Source organism: Oncorhynchus mykiss, chromosome 19 (assembly GCF_013265735.2).
Source record: "Oncorhynchus mykiss isolate Arlee chromosome 19, USDA_OmykA_1.1, whole genome shotgun sequence".
In the NCBI taxonomy this organism is placed as follows: Eukaryota; Metazoa; Chordata; class Actinopteri; order Salmoniformes; family Salmonidae; genus Oncorhynchus; species Oncorhynchus mykiss.
The window spans coordinates 58,943,827-58,963,935 of NC_048583.1; the positions used below are offsets into that span (position 1 = coordinate 58,943,827).

At 39.0% G+C, this 20,109-nt stretch overlaps 1 protein-coding gene across 6 annotated transcripts in view; it reads right to left on the minus strand.

The window, feature by feature from the left end:
* Positions 1-15,997, minus strand: part of bahd1 (bromo adjacent homology domain containing 1) — a 28,581-nt gene extending 12,584 nt beyond the window's left edge. The window contains exon 1 of one of the 6 annotated variants that reach the window (XM_021574828.2): positions 15,863-15,997. Coding sequence is in view for 3 of the 6 variants with exons in the window: in XM_036955205.1 (XP_036811100.1) it covers positions 3,232-3,257 (26 nt within the window). In the remaining 3 variants the exon portion in view is untranslated. Of the gene's footprint in view, positions 1-2,491; positions 2,858-3,231; positions 3,351-4,757; positions 4,845-15,862 lie in introns of those variants that run through there. The other 5 variants (XM_036955206.1, XM_036955205.1, XM_036955204.1 and 2 more) reach the window with 5 other exon arrangements.
* Positions 15,998-20,109: the final 4,112 nt, after the last annotated feature.

Below are 20,109 nucleotides of genomic sequence, written 5' to 3' on the forward strand. Positions count from 1 at the left end.
AGAGAAATAGTCCTATAAATACTATATTAACTACAACCTAAAACCTCTTACCTTGGAATATTGAAGTCTCATGTTAAAAGGAACCATCATATGTTCTCATGTTCTGAACAAGGAACTGAAACGATAGCTTTTTTACATGGCACATATTGCACTTTTACTTTGTTCTCCAACACTTTGTTTTTGCATTATTTAAACCAAATTGAACATGTTTCATTATGTTTCATTATCTATTTGAGGCTAAATAGATTTTTATTGATGTATTAAGTTAAAATAAGTGTTCAATCAGTATTGTTGAAATTGTCATTATTACAAATAAATAAAATAAATAAAAATAAAAGGTATCGGCTTTTTGGGTCCTCCAATAATCAGTATCGTCGTTGAACATTTCATAAAATCAATCTGCAACCATTCAAATGTTGGTGTGACTACTACTCCCTGAAATCAATGCAGGAAAACACCCATAACTGTAAACTAACTAGTCACCCCCCAATTCATTTGTTTGATATCATGAGGCAGTGGGAAATTCTTATGACATGAATGGAGGAGGTTTTATTCACACATCCAAGACCTAAACATCCCTACCTTACAGGAACCCAGTTTGCCTTCCTATTGATGTAGTTGTGTTATTCCCACAAATCAGTCAGAACAGAAGTACAGGAGAGACCTGTCTCTATGCCTCATTTGAATTTTTTTGTAATTTTATTTCATCTTTATCGGTCAAGAACACATTCTTACCAGGGAACAGTGGGTTAACTGCCTTGTTCAGGGGCAGGACGACAGATTTTTACCTTGTCAGCTCGGGGATTCGATCCAGCAACCTTTCGATTACCGGCTCAACGCTCTAGGCTACCTGCCGCCCCATATGCATGATTACTACCCAACACAAGTGGCTTACAGATCTGGGTTCTCTCAAGTACGAGCTTTGGAGTGCCAGATAAGTAGGGTTTGCACTTTTGGAACTATTCCATTGAGTTAATTATGCCAAGCAAGCTCAATCAAGCACAGTATTTGAAAGAAACTGAACTGGCTTACAGATCTGGTCCTTTTTATCTTCACAATATCCTTTCACTGGTTTCCTCCAATCTTTCAGAAACAAATAGCGACCTTTTCAAACCCACTACTGAGTCAAGATTAGAATAAGATAAGACATAAGACTAGAAGAAGAAGAAAAACTTAAAAACAGATGCCTGTTGTTTTGGTAATATTGTTTTTTAAAGTTTATGATCATTTAATTTACAAATCAATACTAAGATGTGTTTAAGAGAATAATCCACCACAAGTATTAAGAGCATAACCAAATCAAAATGTGATTGTTCTTCTAAAAAACAAACCAACTCTATACAAGATTGGTTGTTCTTTCTTCCGTATTTTCCTATTCTATAGCCAGACATACGTTTTAAATGACAACCACAATAACGGTAAGTCGACTTGATTCTAAAAAAAAAAACATTTTTAGCCTTGCACTTCCAAACATCCCACAATTTGGTTGGACATTATTTCCTGTGGACCATGAAATGTAATACATGAGAAAGACTAATTTAATTTACAGATAACGAGAGAACAGAAGGAGACACACATTGAGTTTCTGTCTATGGATATCAAATCAAGTTGCTTCATTGGGATACGACAGAAGGCTATGCAACGGATCAAGTGTAACTGAAGCACATTGTTTTCTACAGACACGCTATATTGAGAAAGGGTCAAACTCTGAATAAGAAACATATTTCTATGCTAGGCCTATAGCATCTAAATAATATTTCCTCTTTCTTTTTTTACTTTCAATCACACCAAAAGTTGGTGTTGGGGAAATATTTGCAGTTTGGCCACAATGAGTGACCAACACATTGCAAGTAGATTGTGACAAATAGCCTACTGCTGGATATGGAATAGCCTAATAATCTAAAGGTATGATCGTGTAACCCACACAAAACCTGCCCAGAACTCAAATAATACTGAGAGAGAGAGAGAGGCAAAATACCATGGATATGTTGAGGGAAGCGACCTTGCGCTACAGTGCAGTTCCCATAGGGCGTTATATCAATGGAATCCATATCATCACGTTCCGTATTATCACCGTCCGGGTTTATCAGATTTATTTATCACCATGATGAGCACGAGGCTATACAGCCACTAGATCGGAAACACACATTATGATTAACTAATAACTCATATGGGTGTTCATTACTACTAATCGAATATTTCATATTATAGGCGGTCATTATGGTCTGCCCAGAAACCCAAATTATGAGATTGATAATGCGTTGCCAGAATCTGTTCTGAATTATTGAGTTCGGCCATCGACATGGGATATTCTAACAGGATGACAGGCTGTGGTATAATATCAGAAGTAGGGGTTCAGGTGGTTGCAGGCGAGGAATGACTATGATCACTGACTAAGCGTAATAAAGCGGTTATAAGCATGTTATTACATCGTCACTCACTCAATTAGCGTTTACATTAAATATGACGTATATGCGCTATGCAATTTTACCTTCGGTCCCGATGGAAGATCGGTTTGAGTCCACTCTTAATTCAGAATACACCTTTTATAAATTATGACCAGAGTCGAGGTTTAATTTAGAAAAAAACGAGCGCCCAATAGAGACGTCGTAAAACTGTGACCTACTTCCGAAGTAGCATGCTGGAGATAATATCCATGCGCTGCATTAAGAGACTGCTGTTGCGCTGGGACATCGAGTAAAATATCGTTAATAAGAGCTACGATTTTCTCAAAAGATTCCTATTATCGAAGTTTACCGAGGTCAAAATGAACTGCCAGTAATTGCAATATCGCTCTGTTCTACCTTGAACGATCAAGTTTTCTCCGACAATTAAAACTTGCTGCATGAATCAAACCTGCTTCACGACACTGCGGCGCCCTGACCTATGAGAAAATCAATATCAAGCGGAAACTTTGTTACAAAGTCTTCATTGAATCAACCCCAATCGGAAAATCTCCAAACTAAATGTAAACCAATGACAACGACGGTATTGCGAGTCTTTGATATCTAGGTTGTCCAATCAAAGTCTATTTCCTCCATGGGATGGAACAAATTCAGTTCAGGCTATCCAATGTCCACATATCAAAACAATACAACGGTGAAATACATTTCAAATCAATATCCAGCAATGAAAGTATAGGCCTAATTAAACCTATATGAAATCCATGCCTCTTTTGCTCCTATTGCTTTGAATAACATTTTGAACATCCACTAGGTTATTATAGCTTACTTCTCAACCATAGCCATTCTAAACATAAAGGCTCTCTGATGTTTGCCTGAGGACTCGGAAGTGAATTCTTTCACTGCTCCATCTTCGCTGCATGCTTCAGTCTGAGACTGCCATTATTGAAGTCGTATGTGGTGAACTCGTTTGTGGTGAAGTCAAAATGAAGGGGTGTTGTACAATACAAAGTAAATCAGCGATTGGATCATCTCTAACCAATCAGAGTATCAAAGACAATGATGACTTATTCTGGATCTAGCCCAACCCATCGGTTTCTGGGATCAATCAGATCGGTTAGAATGCGTTTGCATTCTAGAAATAGTCGGGGAGGTACTCAGTTTCTTTCCCACAATAAATCGGGATCTGACGTCCGTGGGCGTGGCCGAGCGTTTGCCCGGAGTTAGGTGCTTGGGTTGCCACGCAACTCTGATATATTTTCGCACTTCAAGTAAATTGTATAATGTTGAGCTAATAATTAGGCTGAGACAACTTTATGGTAATTTTAGTATAATGTTGGCACCATGTCAAAAATCACACTTATTGGGGTAAATCATAATTGGTCTCATCAATATTAAATGTGTAGTGTATGATAAACAGCTGTAAAAGGCCTCATGTCTGATTTAATGGAGTATGAAAACTGCTAAATACAGTAGGCAGACAGCAGAGAGCTTGACCCCCTACACTGAATCAGCACCTAAATTGCATTCTGAGCACTTTCCCCTCACTTAGCATGACATTTAACACCTAAGTCTTTCCTTTCTGACTGGAACCAACGTTAATGTCTTTGTGCAATGATTTTTAATGACAGTATAGATTAATTCTGACTCCAGTTTTAATGGGACAATATCATGCACCAATTCCCCTATTCTGAATGAGTGAATATGAACAAAAAACATCTTCCTCATATCTTCAAATGAGTCATACCTGTTCATTAAAGCGCAACTGAAGGAAATAAACAACTGATACTAAGTGGCCTATGTGTCATCAATATGAGTCAGAAACATTTATTATAGTGTCAAAATTTACCAAAAAGTGTAAATAGGATCATTTTGTTCATAAATTCAGCGAGTTCGTCAGGACTTACTTGAGGGTTAAAAGAGTCTAAAATAATTTGGTTTGAAATATACTTAATTATCAAAAGTAAAAGTCTAAATAATTTCACATTCCTTATATTACGCAAACCAGATGGCAGAATTTATTTTTATTTTACAGATAGCCAGGGGCACACTCCAACACTCAGACATAATTTACAAATGAAGCATTTGTGTTTAGTGAGTCCACCAGATCAGATGCAGTAGGGGTGGTCTCTTTAAAAGTGTGAGAATTTGACCATTTTCCTGTCCTGCTAAGCATTCGAAATGTAATGAGTACTTTTGGTTGTCAGGGGAAATTTATGGAGTAAAAAGTACATTATTTTATTTAGGAATGTTGAGGACAAGTAAAATATGTATAAAAAAATATGAATAGTAAAGTAAAGTACATTTACCCCCAAAAACTATTTACTGTAAGTAGTATTTTAAAGTATTTTTTACCTCAGTACTTTACACCACTGAAAACCTCCTCGGCAAAAAATGTCTGAATGACTTTCAGATTTCTTGAGTTAACTTCGATTCATTCTGACTATTTTGAGGAAGTGATACTGGCTTTGTTACTACGGTGTCTAATCGGGGACAAACATCAGTAACTGCCACATCAAACCGCATCCCCAAGACTGAAATTAAGTTTTTCTTAATGAGCAATAGAGAAACACATGCGGAATAGGTACATTCAGTTGCTCTTTAAGCTCCACATGGAAGAACATGGACTGAAACCGCGAGGGTCTACAAATCAACACGGATCTTTCCAATAAGAAACTTTCATTTTTATTTTCTGTTGAAAAACCTTTTCCATTGCGTGCATTAATGAATGCAAACCAGGTGCCATGAGAAAAAAAAAGCATCCCTTTGAAACAGTGGTGTAAAGTACTTAAATAAAAATACTTTAATGATGTACTACTTAAGTAGTTTTTGGAGGTATCTGTACTTTCCTATTAATATGTTTGACTACTTTTACTTTTACTTCACTACATTCCTAAAGCGAATTATGTACTTTTTATTCCATAAATTTTCCCTGACAACCAAAAGTACTCGTTACATTTTGAACGCTTAGCAGAAACAGAAAATGATCCAATTCACACACTTATCAGGAGAACATCACTTATCATCCCTACTGCCTTTGATCTGGTGGACTCAATAAACACAAATGCTTTTGTTTGTAAACGATGTCTGAATTTTGGAGTATAACCCTGGCTATCCGTAAAAAAAATTTGTTTAAATTTACCGGTAAAAAGAAAACAAATTGTGCCGTCTGGTTTGCTTGATAGAAGGAATTTTTAAATTATTCATTACTTTTACTTTTGATACTTAAGTATATTTAAAACCAAATACTTTTACTCAAGTAGTATTTTACTGGGTGACTTTCACTTTCACTTGAGTCATTTTCTATTATGGTATCTTTACTTTTACTCAAGTAGTATTTTACTGGGTGACTTTCACTTTCACTTGAGTCATGTTCTATTATGGTATCTTTACTTTTACTCAAGTAGTATTTTACTGGGTTACTTTCACTTTCACTTGAGTCATGTTCTATTATGGTATCTTTACTTTTACTCAAGTATGACAATTTAGTACTTTTTCCACCACAGCTTTGAAACAACTTTCATGATAACTATAAAGCAGGATAGAGAGAGAGAGATACAAATGACACCAATTTCAGAAGTTTACAAAAGCTTCAAAATCAGTTAATAAAGTACGGCAGTGTAGTTACTACATCCAAAAGTTATTTACCATTAATATTGGCGCAGCATGTCAGGTGTTGAATGCTTGAATGTACAGAAGACGTACACAAACTTCAAAACTGTTTGATGCTTGCCATGAACTCAACAGGCAGCAAATGTGAACATTCACTTGTACACATTCGTGTGCACAGATTTGTAGATGATTTGTAGATGACAGTTCACAACCTCTGTTCAGATAGGAGGTGACACAGGAAGTCTAGTTAGCTTCAGCTCATCTTCAAAGAGCAGGGCAAGATGCCAGGGACAGTGACAGATGGAGCTGAGAGAGTGAGCAAGTGAGAGGAGACTTGAAACTAACTACTGCGTTGTGTGTGTGTGTGTGTGTGTGTGTGTGTGTGTGTGTGTGTGTGTGTGTGTGAGAGAGAGAGGTCTTGAAACTAACCACTGTGTGTGAGTGAGAGTAAGAGTGTGAGAGAGAGTGTGAGTGTGTGAGAGTGAGTGAGTGAGAGAAAGAGAGTGAGTGAGGAGAGAGAGTGAGGAGAGAGAGTGAGTGAGTGAGTGAGTGAGTGAGTGAGTGAGTGAGAGAGAGTGATTGGGAGTCTACTTGCGGTCAGCATTTTAGATCTCATCACATCAACTCACATGGACATTTTTCAGTTACAACCTGGCCCTTAGTTGACAGCTTTTCTACGCAAGTATAAAAAAGGTTGACATGCCTCTCAAAAACCATCAGGAACAATAGACCTCTGACTAGTAGGGTCTGTCTTTCCGAAGATCTGAAGTGGGGAGATGCCCAATTTAATTCATCTGTCACTTTGAAGGACACTTTATGCCATGTGCTCTGTGCTTTTCAGTGAACGATAAGAGACATACAAAACCCCTCGGGGTGACAGCGGCTGACTCCTAAAACAGGAGTTACTGTCCCTCACCCTGTAAATACTCAAGTGTGATGAGAGAGAAGCCAGGGAGCCCTTCAAATCTATTGCAGCTGTGGATACACCAACAGCTGACGTTGGTAGGTTTCAGTGGCCGTTTTCCCTCGAAACAGACCAGTACATTTCACAGCTGTGGCATTTGGCTTGATTCCAGGTAGTGGCTGATGTGTTTGAGGATTGTAGCGTGGCCATATGGTGGCCGTTGTAAGACCAGAACCCTCAAAGGAACCCTAGTCCTTGGCCCGAAAGTCTACTGTGCGCTCCGAGAGCGAAACGGTCTGAATTTATAAACTGACAATTTTTCTCTGAATGGAAACACCATAATATTAATCTAATTAATTAAGCCAAATTTCTTAAAATCAATCCCATATACTATGTAATTACAAAAAAGGTTTTAACCTGTTGGATCTCTAGGGGCGCTATTTCATTTTTGGATAAAAAACGTTCCCGTTTTAAGCACGATATTTTGTCACGAAAAGATGCTCGACTATGCATATTCTTGACAGTTTTTGAAAGAAAACTCTGAAGTTTCAGAATCTGCAAAGATATTGTCTGTAAGTGCCCCAGAACTCATTCTACAGGCGAAACCAAGATGAGATTTCTGAAGCTCTGTTTTCTAATGTCTCCTTATATGGCTGTGAATGCGACAGGAATAAGCTTAGACCTTCTGCCGTTTCCCCAAGATGTCGGCAGCATTGTGACGCATTTGTAGGCATATCATTGGAAGATTGACCATAAGAGACTACATTTTCCAAGTGTCCGCCTGGTGTCCTGCGTCGAAATTGGTGCGCAAAGCCAGCTGCAAGTTTTTTTCCATTTGATTGAGAGGAGAAACCATGCTTCCACGAACGATATATCATCGAAGAGATATGTGAAAAACACCTTGAGGCTTGATTCTAAACCACGTTTGCCATGTTTTCAGTTGATATTACGGAGTTAATTTGGAAAAAAGTTAGCGTTTTGAGGACTGAATTTTCGGGGTTTTTTTGTAGCCAAATGTGATGTACAAAACGGAGCTATTTCTAATACACAAAGAATCTTTTTGGAAAAAACTGAGCATTTGCTATCTAACTGAGAGTCTCCTCATTGAAAACATCCGAAGTTCTTCAAAAGGTAAATTATTTTATTTTAAGGATTTTATGTTTTTGTTGAAATGTTGCGTGCTGGATGCTAACGCTAATGCTAATGCTACGCTAGCTAGCTACTTTTACACAAATGATTGTTTTCCTATGGTTGAGAAGCATATTTTGAAAATCTGAGATGACAGTGTTGTTTACAAAAGGCTAAGCTTGATAGATGGCATATTTATTTAATTTCATTTGCGATTTTCATGAATAGTTAACGTTGCGTTATGGTAATGAGCTTGAGGCTGTAGTCACGATACCGGATCCGGGTTTGGGAGATCAGAGAGGTTAAATTCTCTGGTAATGTCAATACAGAATACCATCAAATGCTTCTCAAAGATGCCCTCTGGTGGTCAAACTAGCAATAACTTGCAGTAACAGAAGAAATGGCTGAGAATTAAATGACGTGCCACAGAATGCTGCAGCAGCATGCAGGGTGTGCCGCAGTCTGCCGCAACTTTTAAAGGAGGAACCACTGTACATGCTCGTCGTCCTCACCAGGGTCTTGACCTGACTGCAATTCGGCATGGTAACTAACTTCCGTGGGCAAATGCTCACCTTCCATGGCCACTGGCATGCTGGAGAAGTGTACTCTTCACAGATGAAACCCCCGGTTTCAACTGTACCGGCCAGACAGGGTGTATGGTGTCGTGTGGGCAAACTGTCAAATCTTTCAAATTCTTGCATGTTGCGTTTATATATATATATTTTCAGTGCAACACAATAAATAGGAACAAGCTGCCAGTGCTTTACTACTGTATGGCTTGGAGCTAAGAGGAACAGTAAAGGTCTTGACAAGCTATTTCAGATATTGATAAAAGTGAATGAGAATCATCAAGATTGAAATTGGTTTAAATAAAAAAATAAAAACACATTCCCCTAAACTGATAGCGTGATCGAAGAAAAATGGATGAGAATAAATTAGCAAAAAAATAAATTAACGATGGCTTTAGTCTGTTTTTTTTTAGTGCCACTACCAGTGAGAACAATAGTGTATTCAGTGAAACGCTCAGAACTTCATAGATTACTCAGTCATATCATTGCCAGTCCGTCATATCATTGCCAGTTAGTCACATCGGGTCTACCCAAGATTTGATTTGAATACATTTCTCTCTGGACGTTCTGTAATGCTGCACCCTTTGGAACAGACCCCGATGCTGAGCATCCATGTGACCCATCTGCATCCAGCTCTGGCTGTGTTACACAGGCAGCCCAATCCTGATATTTTGTCAATTATTGGCAAAAGAGCTGACCTGATTGCTCAAAAGACCATTTAGTGGAATTCAGACAGAAAACATCACATATTCATTTAACCACTTACTGGAAAGTAAATGACAATACATTAGGTTGGCAATACATTGGCATTAGGCTCTGCAGCTTCAGGGAAGCTCACTGCCATAGCAAAGCTCAACCATTACAAAAGCATAGCCCAAACAGGTGGAGGCTGGGGTGGGAATTCAGAAAAACAGACACGCATGGCGATGGCGAGTAAACGCATGTTACAGCAACAGCATGTCACCAAGAACCACCAGCGCATTGTGGCCATCAGAGGATGTGCAGAAACTGGTCAACTAAATAAACTGCCACGTTAAGGTAGGGTGATGAATCTAACTACATAGACCTCCATGTTAAGCTAGTGTGATGAATCTAACTACATAGACCTCCATGTTAAGGTAGGGTGATGAATCTAACTACATAGACCTCCATGTTAAGGTAGGGTGATGAATCTAACTACATAGACCTCCATTTTAAGGTAGGGTGATGAATCTAACTACATAGACCTCCATTTTAAGGTAGGGTGATGAATCTAACTACATAGACCTCCATTTTAAGGTAGGGTGATGAATCTAACTACATAGACCATGTTAAGCTAGTGTGATGAATCTAACTACATAGACTTCCATTTTAAGGTAGGGTGATGAATCTAACTACATAGACCTCCATTTTAAGGTAGGGTGATGAATCTAACTACATAGACCTCCATGTTAAGGTAGGGTGATGAATCTAACTACATAGACCTCCATGTTAAGGTAGGGTGATGAATCTAACTACATAGACCATGTTAAGGTAGTGTGATGAATCTAACTAAATAGACCTCTATGTTAAGGTAGGGTGATGAATCTAACTACATAGACCTCCATGTTAAGGTAGGGTGATGAATCTAACTACATAGACCTCCATGTTAAGGTAGGGTGATGAATCTAACTACATAGACCTCCATGTTAAGGTAGGGTGATGAATCTAACTACATAGACCTCCATTTTAAGGTAGGGTGATGAATCTAACTACATAGACCATGTTAAGCTAGTGTGATGAATCTAACTACATAGACCTCCATTTTAAGGTAGGGTGATGAATCTAACTACATAGACCTCCATTTTAAGGTAGGGTGATGAATCTAACTACATAGACCTCCATGTTAAGGTAGGGTGATGAATCTAACTACATAGACCTCCATGTTAAGGTAGGGTGATGAATATAACTAAATAGACCTCCATGTTAAGGTAGGGTGATGAATCTAACTACATAGACCATGTTAAGGTAGTGTGATGAATCTAACTACATAGACCATGTTAAGGTAGGGTGATGAATCTAACTAAATATACCTCCATGTTATTAAGGTAGGGTGATGAATATAACTACATAGACCTCCATGTTAAGGTAGGGTGATGAATCTAACTACATAGACCTCCATGTTAAGGTAGGGTGATGAATAGAACTACATAGACCTCCATGTTAAGGTAGGGTGATGAATCTAACTACATAGACCTCCATGTTAAGGTAGGGTGATGAATCTAATTGGTGCAACATCAGCTGATGAAACTGGGGTTTCCTGTCTGACCTGGCTTTGCTTCATAAAGATCAGAACTGGGCAACTGTAAACGCAGGCTCTGCTACCTCGGCTATTAAGTTAGGGGCCAACGATCGTCCACAAAACAATCACTTAGGGTAAGTTCAGAGTCTTATGGCTTCCATCTGCTCAGTAATCAAAACAAAACCATCTCAGATATTCTTGTTGCTCCAGTGTACAACTGTACAATATTGCATCTGATGTCCAAAGACCAAAGAGCACTTTTCCACATGAACTCTTATTACTATCCAAGTGCACAGATTCTTCTGCTTTTTCATGAATTGCATATTTAAAAGAGGATTATTAATTCAGAATAAAGAGAGTGACAAAGCAGGCAGTGCAAGTAACCTGCAGGGCACTTTGTGGAAGAAGACTTCCTGTATGGCTTTATGCTTCCATTCATGGTGCATTACACATAGGCTCTGACATTTCTGGAGGCTACTGCAAAGTGACATCTTGTCACAGCCTTCACATAACCGATTCGCAACATTTCATTAAAAGGGGCAATCAAACAATAAAGAGCTCACCCCGCCACCTTTTTGGTTAAACTTCTTATGGATGGAGCTGGAGAAATGTAACCACTCGCAAATTCATAGACGGGGGCTATGGATGCAAGGACAGACCATCCGTGAGATCAGAATTATAGCTTTAACTATGTTATGGCTATAGAGTGTTTGTTTACAATTACATTGTCTCCAAAAGAATTGAGTAAAACAAGCTTATATTTTGGGTTCTGATGGTCTTAGTTTATTTTAAAGAAGGTTCAATGCAGATGATTTTTTCTCAATATGAAATCCTTTCTGGGTAACAATGAAGTACCTGTGATTGTTTTCAATTAAAATGGTCAAAAATTAACACAAATTTAGCTAGGACTGTCTGTGAGTGGTCTGAGTGGGAAGGGGAAAACTGAAAACTAGCGGTTACTGGCAGAGAGGATTGGAACTCTTTCTCATTGATCTATTAACTACATTTACCACCTGGCTAAAACTCAATCCCAACAAAACAGGATACAATTTTGAGCGTTCATTCCAAACAACTCCTACACTAAAAGGGCCTTATCATAATTTTCATAATTTCACAGTACTATTCCAATCTCATAGTGTGGAAACATATAAAAACACAGGAAAATTACATTTTTGGACTGCACTGGGCATTTAAGTTCATGAGGCATGTACAAGTTATATTCTTCAAGAATCAATGAGTTTATATCACACATTTAAAAGAAAAAAAATTGATGCAAGGGACTGATTGTTACAGCAAACATGTTTTGTAATACAGTGCATTCGGAAGGTATTCAGACCCCTTAACCTTTTCCAAATGTGGATAAATTATAGCCTTATTATAAAAGTGATTAAATTACTTTTTTCCTGTGTACATTCATCAATGTGCACACACACGCACACAACCACACACAACCACATAATGACAAAGCAAAAACAGGTTCTGAAATGTTTGCTAATTTATAAAAAAATAAAAAACGGAAATATGACATTTACAGTTAAAGTCGGAAGTTTACATACACCTTAGCCAACTACATTTAAACTCGGTTATTCACAATTCCTGACATTTAATCAGAGTAAAAAGTCCCTGTCTTAGGTCAGTTAGGATCACCACTTTATTTTAAGAATGTGATTCAGAATAATAGTAGAGAGAATGATTTATTTATTTCATCACATTCATCACATTCCCAGTGGGTCAGAAGTTGACATACACTCAATTAGTATTTGGTAGCATTGCCTTGAACATTTTTAACTTGGTCAAATGTTTTGGGTAGCCTTCCACAAGCTTCCCACAATAAGTTGGGTGAATTTTGACCCATTCCTCCTGACAGAGCTGGTGTAACTGAGTCAGGTTTGTTGGATCCTTGCTCACACACGCTTTTTCAGTTCTGCCCACAAATGTTCTATAGGATTGAGGTCAGGGCTTTGTGATGGCCACTCCAATACCTTGACTTTGTTGTCCTTAAGCCATTTTGCCACAACTTTGGAAGTATGCTTGGGGTTATTGTCCATTTGGAAGACCTATTGGCGACCAAGCTTTAACTTCCTGACTGATGTCTGGAAATGTTGCTTCAATATATCCACATCATTTTCCTGCTTCATGATGCTATCTATTTTGTGAAGTCCACCAGTCCATCCTGCAGCAAAGCACCCCCACAACATGATGCTGCCACCCCCGTGCTTCACGGTTGGGATGGTGTTCTTTGGCTTGCAAGCCTCCCCCTTTTTCCTCCAAACATAACGATGGTCATTATGGCCAAACAGTTCTAATTTCGTTTCATCAGACCAGAGGACATTTCTCCAAAAAGTATGATCTTTGTCCCCATGTGCAGTTGCAAATCGTATTCTGACTTTTTTATGGCGGTTTTGGAGCAGTGGCTTCTTCCTTGCTGAGCAGCCTTTCAGGTTATGTCGATATAGGACTCGTTTTACTGTGGATATAGATACTTTTGTACCTGTTTCCTCCAGCATCTTTACAAGGTCCTTTGCTGTTGTTCTGGGATTGATTTGCATTTTTCGCACCAAAGTACGTTCATCTCTAGGAGTCAGAACGCGCCTGCTTCCTGAGTGGTATGACAGCTGTGTGGTCCCATGGTGTTTATACTTGCGTACGATTGTGTGTACAGATGAACGTGGTACCTTCAGGCGTTTGGAAATTGCTCCCAAGGATGAACCAGACTTGTGGAGGTCTACAATTTTTTTCTGAGGTCTTGGCTGATTTCTTTAGATTTTCCCATGATGTCAAGCAAAGTGGCACTGAGTTTGAAGGTAGGCCTAGAAATACATCCACAGGTACACCTCTAATTGACTCAAATGATGTCAATTAGCCTATCAGAAGCTTCTAAAGCTTTTCGGGAATTTTCCAAGCTGTTTAAAAGACACAGTCATCCTTGACTGTTGCAAATGGTTTAATCTGTTATGGCAACAAAAAAAAACATATGTTTTGGAGAATGACTCAATATAGCAACAACTTGTCAAGTAGTCTCATCGGCTGTGACACGAGTTCAAAGCAGCTCAGTGTAAACATATACAGTTGAAGTCAGAAGTTTACATACACTTAGGTTGGAGTCATTAAAACTCATTTTTCAACCACTCCACAGATTTCTTGTTAACAAACTATAGTTTTGGCAAGTCGGTTAGGACATCTACTTTGTGCATGACACAAGTCATTTTTCCAACAATTGTTTACACTAAGTTGACTGTGCCTTTAAACAGCTTGGAAAATTCCCGAAAATGATGTCATGGCTTTAGAAGCTTATGATAGGCTAACATAATTTGACATAATTTGAGTCAATTGGAGGTGTACCTGTGGATATATTTCAAGACCTACCTTCAAACGCAGTGCCTCTTTGCTTGACATCATGGGAAAATCTAAAGAAAACAGCCAGGACCTCAGAAAAAAATTGTAGACATCCACAAATCTGGTTCTTCTTGGGAGCAATTTCCAAATGCCTGAAGGTACCACATCTGTACAAACAATAGTACGCAAGTATAACACCATGGGACCATGCAGCCATCATACCGCTCAGGAAGGAGACGCGTTCCGTCTCCTAGAGATGAACGCACCTTGGTGCGAAAAGTGCAAATCAATCCCAGAACAACAGCAAAGGACTTTGTGAAGATGCTGGAGGAAACAGGTACAAAAGTATCTATATCCACAGTAAAACAAGTCCTATATCGACATAACCTGAAAGGCCGCTCAGCAAGGAAGAAGCCAAAACCACCATAAAAAAAAAAAACAGACTACAGTTTGCAACTGCACATGGGGAATTAAAAAAAACCTTTTGGGAGAAATGTCACCTGGTCTGATGAAACAAAAATAGAACTGTTTGGCCATAATGACCATTGTTATGTTTGGAGGAAAAAGGGGGAGGCTTGCCAGCCGAAGAACACTATCCCAACCGTGAAGCACGGGGGTGGCAGCATCATGTTGTGAGGGTGCTTTGCTGCAGGACGGACTGGTGCACTTCACAAAATAGATGGCATCATGAAGCAGGAAAATTGTGTAAATATTGAAGCAACATCAAGACAACAGTCAGGAAGTTAAAGCTTGGTTGCAAATGGGTCTTCCAAATGGACAATGACCCTAAGCATACTTCCAAAGTTGTGGCAAAATGGCTTAAGGACAACAAAGTCAAGGTACTGGAGTGGCCATCACAAAGCCCTGACGTCATTCCGATAGAAAATGTGTGGGCCGAACTGAAAAAGCATTTGCGAGCAAGGATCCTACAAACCTGACTCAGTTACACCAGCTCTGTCAGGAGGAATGGGCCAAAATTCACCCAACTTATTGTGGGAAGGTGGTGGAAGGCTACCAAAAACGTTTGACCAAGATAAACAATGTAAAGGCAATCCTTCCAAATACTAATTGAGTTTATGTAAACTTCTGACCCAGTTGGAATGTGATGAAAGAAATAAAAGCTGAAATAAATCACTAATATTATTCTGACATTTCACATTCTTAAAATAAACTGGTGATCCTAACTGATCCCTGATATGACAGGGAATTTTTACTAGGATTAAATGTCAGCAATTGTGAAGAACGGAGTTTAAATGTATTTGGCTAAGGTGTATGTAAACTTCCGATTTCAACTGTATGTGTTCATCCTCTAGCCTACTCCGAAGGGCTTGATGTCACTGGACTTTCTGTTCTCACCAGCCACTCAAACTCGAGTCCTGGTAACTCCGCCCGAACACTGCGCATGAAGCGTCAAAAACAGCTGATTGCAGGAAAATCACCCCCAAAAAAGTGCGATATTTATTAAGACATGTCAGGTGTATGAGACTCCGCATGGAGATATGAAACACGTATTGTACAGTTGCAAATGGATCTAGTTTCATCCAGTTACAGACCCTCAAATTGCGAGGCGGCTACGGATATCGAGCTCAATAACACTAGTCACTGCCGTAACCATCGCCGGAGAAAGAAGATATGAAAGGAGAGCACTTACCTGCGGACGGTAGGCTACATGGACCTCGATTCACTTCGGAGTTTTTCTTTTCCTTTTTTTTATTTATTTAATTTTTTACATAACATCGTCATCATCGTTTTTTTAAATGTTGACGTATCACATGTTTTCGAAAACATGGAGTTTCTTAAAGGGCCATGGACATACAGTATGGTGAATTCAGAAAAACTGGGACATCATGAAGTGGGACAATTTAATCCTGACGTGTTTATTTCTTAGTCTGACAATTGAAAATCACAACTGTTGTTGTTGTTCCCTTGCAGAGGAACCACATGATCAAAATCACATAATTTAACTGTTGCGACATAAAAGGGGTGATACAAGCTTCTAACAGAGCGCTCACCCTGCGTAGCCCATGGTAAGATCAGTAACATAGCTTTTTTTTCCTGTTTTGATGTTACATTTATAAAAAGGTCAGAAATATTGCACTGGGAAAAAATTGTGATGTAAATATGCATACTATGTACTGGTGCATTAAAACACAAAAGTTTCCAATATTATGTTTCAATTTTGTAATCCCACATTACCAACCATAGTTTTAATGTAGGACAGCAAGGAGTAGCTAAAGTGGGACAGTCTTATAGGCTTTTCCAATGTAGGAAAGAGATCCAGTTTACATTAGGGACCCTGTAATTAGATTAGACAGGGCTCTGGTTCTTGTAGTACTGCTATCTTGCACCAAGCAGAACTATAGTAGGGGGAATTCAGAAAAAGTGGGACACTTTGCATTTCCTGTCTTCTGTAACCTCTTTTGACATCTATGCAGTATATTAGCCTAACACGGGATGCATTTCTCAAATCTTCAATATGTTTCCTAATCACACAAAATTGAATTATCATTACTATTAAGACCATCAGTACTATTAAGACCATCCCAGTTTATCTAACCTGCTGTCCAAGTTTATCAAAATGCGAACTGAAAATATGGCTTTGTCTCAGTGTACACAAATTAGTGGCATGCCTCTTGTGAATATGATACACATGTGTCCTTGTTGGTTGTGTGATTAGGAAACATCTTGAGGGTTTCAGAAATGTATGATGTTGGAAAGATGATTAAAGAGGTTACCGAAAACGGATCTGCAAAAACTACTTGTCACTCACATCACACCTATCTGAGGCTGTGATTGACAAAAATGTGGGTGCATGGAAAATGTACATGTTTACATGGATACTAAATGTATTATACTTAATGACATTTATATAAGTAAAACATTTTTTTTTTATCCTCAATCAATCTACACACAATATCCCATAATGTCAAAGCAAAAACAGTTTTTTAGAAATACCTGCAAATAAAAAATAAAAATAAACAAATACCTTATTTACATAAGTATTCAGACCTTTTGCCTTGAGATGGGTCGAAGTAGGGTAAGTGGCTTGGTTGAATTGTCTTGGAAGTCGTTCAAAACATTACAGTAAAAAGTAACGGTTGCTATCTGGCCTATCTGGGGGGAGTTGGACTGTTCATTAACGGTTGACAGGGTAGCACTTTTCCAGAGCAAATAGCAGGGTGATTCATTTTGAGACTGTTGAGATTCAAACCGCCTTCAGCCATCTGGATCAGGCAGGGCTGAGTCATTTCATGAGAGCAGAGAGGTCGGAAATAGGAGTTGAAGGAGTAGTGGAAACAAGCTGACAATCCATGATTTGAGCACTTGCAAGTGGAACTTGAGTAATGGTAGCCAGTGTGCTTTCTCTGTTGCAGACTGCTGAGAGATGGACTTGGAGAAGGAGCTGGTCAAAGGCTTTTGTAATATGAGAGGAGAAGATAAAGGCTAAAAGACGCCAAAGTGTAAGAGGGAGATAACATGGAGGAGGGAGAGACAACAATATGTCAAATGTGAAGTAATTCCTGTTTCTCCTTGCCACAAACACGATTTATAAAAACAATTATATCCTCTGCCTTTATTTTATTTACAAAGTACATAAAATAAGTGTTTCACAAAATAATGTTTAATTGAGCTATTGCCCCCCCCCCCTCCCCAAATCATGAACTGAATTGTTATAATTGTATGATAGCTGCTGACATGGCAAAATCCCTTACATTGCATACACAACTAAAGTAACTAAATGGCAAGCTACAAATCACCACATGGGGGCAAAAGTACACCAAATTCAGACTTCATTTTTACACCCATGTCATAAAATAGGCTATATTGTTAGTTCATTGTGTAGATGCAAGGGTTTTGCTTATTACTTATTACAGTGTGGTTCTTGCTCAGAGGGAAGTAGGTAGCTTAGACCAAAGGTCTCCCAAACTTGATCCTGCACATTTTGGTTTTTGCCATAGCACTGCACAGCTGATTAAAATAACCAACTCATCAAGCTTTGGTTATTTGAATCAGCTGTTTATTGCTAGGGCAAAAAAACAAAATGTGTATCCAGGGACGGCCCCAGGACCGCGTTTGGGATATTTGGTATTTTATTAGGATCCCCATTAGCTGTTGCAAAAGCAGCAGCTACTCTTCCTGGGGTCCATCACAAAACATGGAACCATAATAGACAAGAAAAGCTTAAGGACAGAACTACATCAATAAAAAACAAATAAGCCTAGACAACTAGAGGTTAGAGAGTTGAATAATAGCTGGAAGATTGGATCAACTAGAAGGTTCATTTCGTTCGCAAAATGGACAATCTAGACTCAAATATAAATATTATATATATATATGGAACTCAAATATAAACTCAACATGTAAAATTGTTGGTCCCATGTTTCATGAGCTGAAATAAAAGATCCTACAATTTTTCCATACGCACAAAAAGCTAATTTCTCTCAAATGTGCACAAATCAAATCAAATGTATTTATATAGCCCTTCTTACATCAACTGATATCTCAAAGTGCTGTACAGAAACCCAGCCTAAAACCCCAAACAGCAAGCAATGCCGGTGTAGAAGCACGGTGGCTAGGAAAAACTCCCTAGAAAGGCCAAAACCTAGGAAGAAACCTAGAGAGGAACCAGGCTATGAGGGGTGGCCAGTCCTCTTCTGGCTGTGCCGGGTGGAGATTATAACAGAACATGGCCAAGATGTACCAATGTTCATAACTGACCAGCATGGTCAAATAATAATAATCACAGTAGTTGTCGAGGGTGCAGCAAGTCAGCACCTCAGGAGTAAATGTCAGTTGGCTTTTTATAGCCGATCATTAAGAGTATCTCTACTGCTCCTGCTGTCTCTAGACAGTTGAAAACAGCAGGTCTGGGACAGGTAGCACGTCCGGTAAACAGGTCAGGGTTCCATAGCCACAGGCAGAACAGTTGAAACTGGAGCAGCAGCACGGCCAGGTCAACTGGGGACAGCAAGGAGTCATCAGGTAGTCCTGAGGCATGGTCCTAGGCCTCAGGTCCTCCGAGAGAGAGAAAGAAAGAAAGAGAGATTTAGAGAGAGCATACTTAAATCCACACCGGACACCGGATAAGACAAGATAAGTACTCCAGATATAACAGACTGACCCTAGCCCCCCGACACATAAACTACTGCAGCATAAATACTGGCGGCTGAGACAGGAGGGGTCAGGAGACACTGTGGCCCCATCCGATGATACCCCCGGATAGGGCCAAACAGGCAGGATATAACCCCACCCACCTTGTGCAGTGGACAATAACAGACCACTCTATAATGTGCAGTTTTGTCACACAACACAATGCCACAGAGGTCTCAAGTTGAGGGAGTGTGCAATTGGCATGCTGACTGCAGGAATGTCCACCAGAGCTGTTGCCAGATAATTTAATGTTAATTTCTCTACCGTAAGCCGCCTCCATGTCATTTTAGAATTTGACATTTTGTTGCACGTTGTGTTTAAAGTCGCATGGGCATTGAGGGCGGGGGGAGTGTTACCACTCCGCCACGGCTCTGCACACCCAGTTATATTTGTAACCAAAGTATTTTTCAATATTGCACCTATTTGGTGACGTTTTGCATAAGCAATTGGCAGTGAGAAAAATATGTATGAAAAACGTAATATAGAAGAGAAGTTCTGAATAGCTTATATTACCAGCATGAATTTGTTTTGTGCAGGGTAGAAGATGCATTAAATGGAAGATTCTGTGATGGAATAGCATCGAATCAAATGAATCAGATCCATTGATTTACGCTAGTTGCTTATACTTCACCATATTCCAGTTTAATTACTTACAAAAATACAGAAAATCTAATCAATTTTTTATTTGTCACATGCGCCGAATACTACAGGTGTAGTAGACCTTAACGTGAAATGCTTACTTACAAG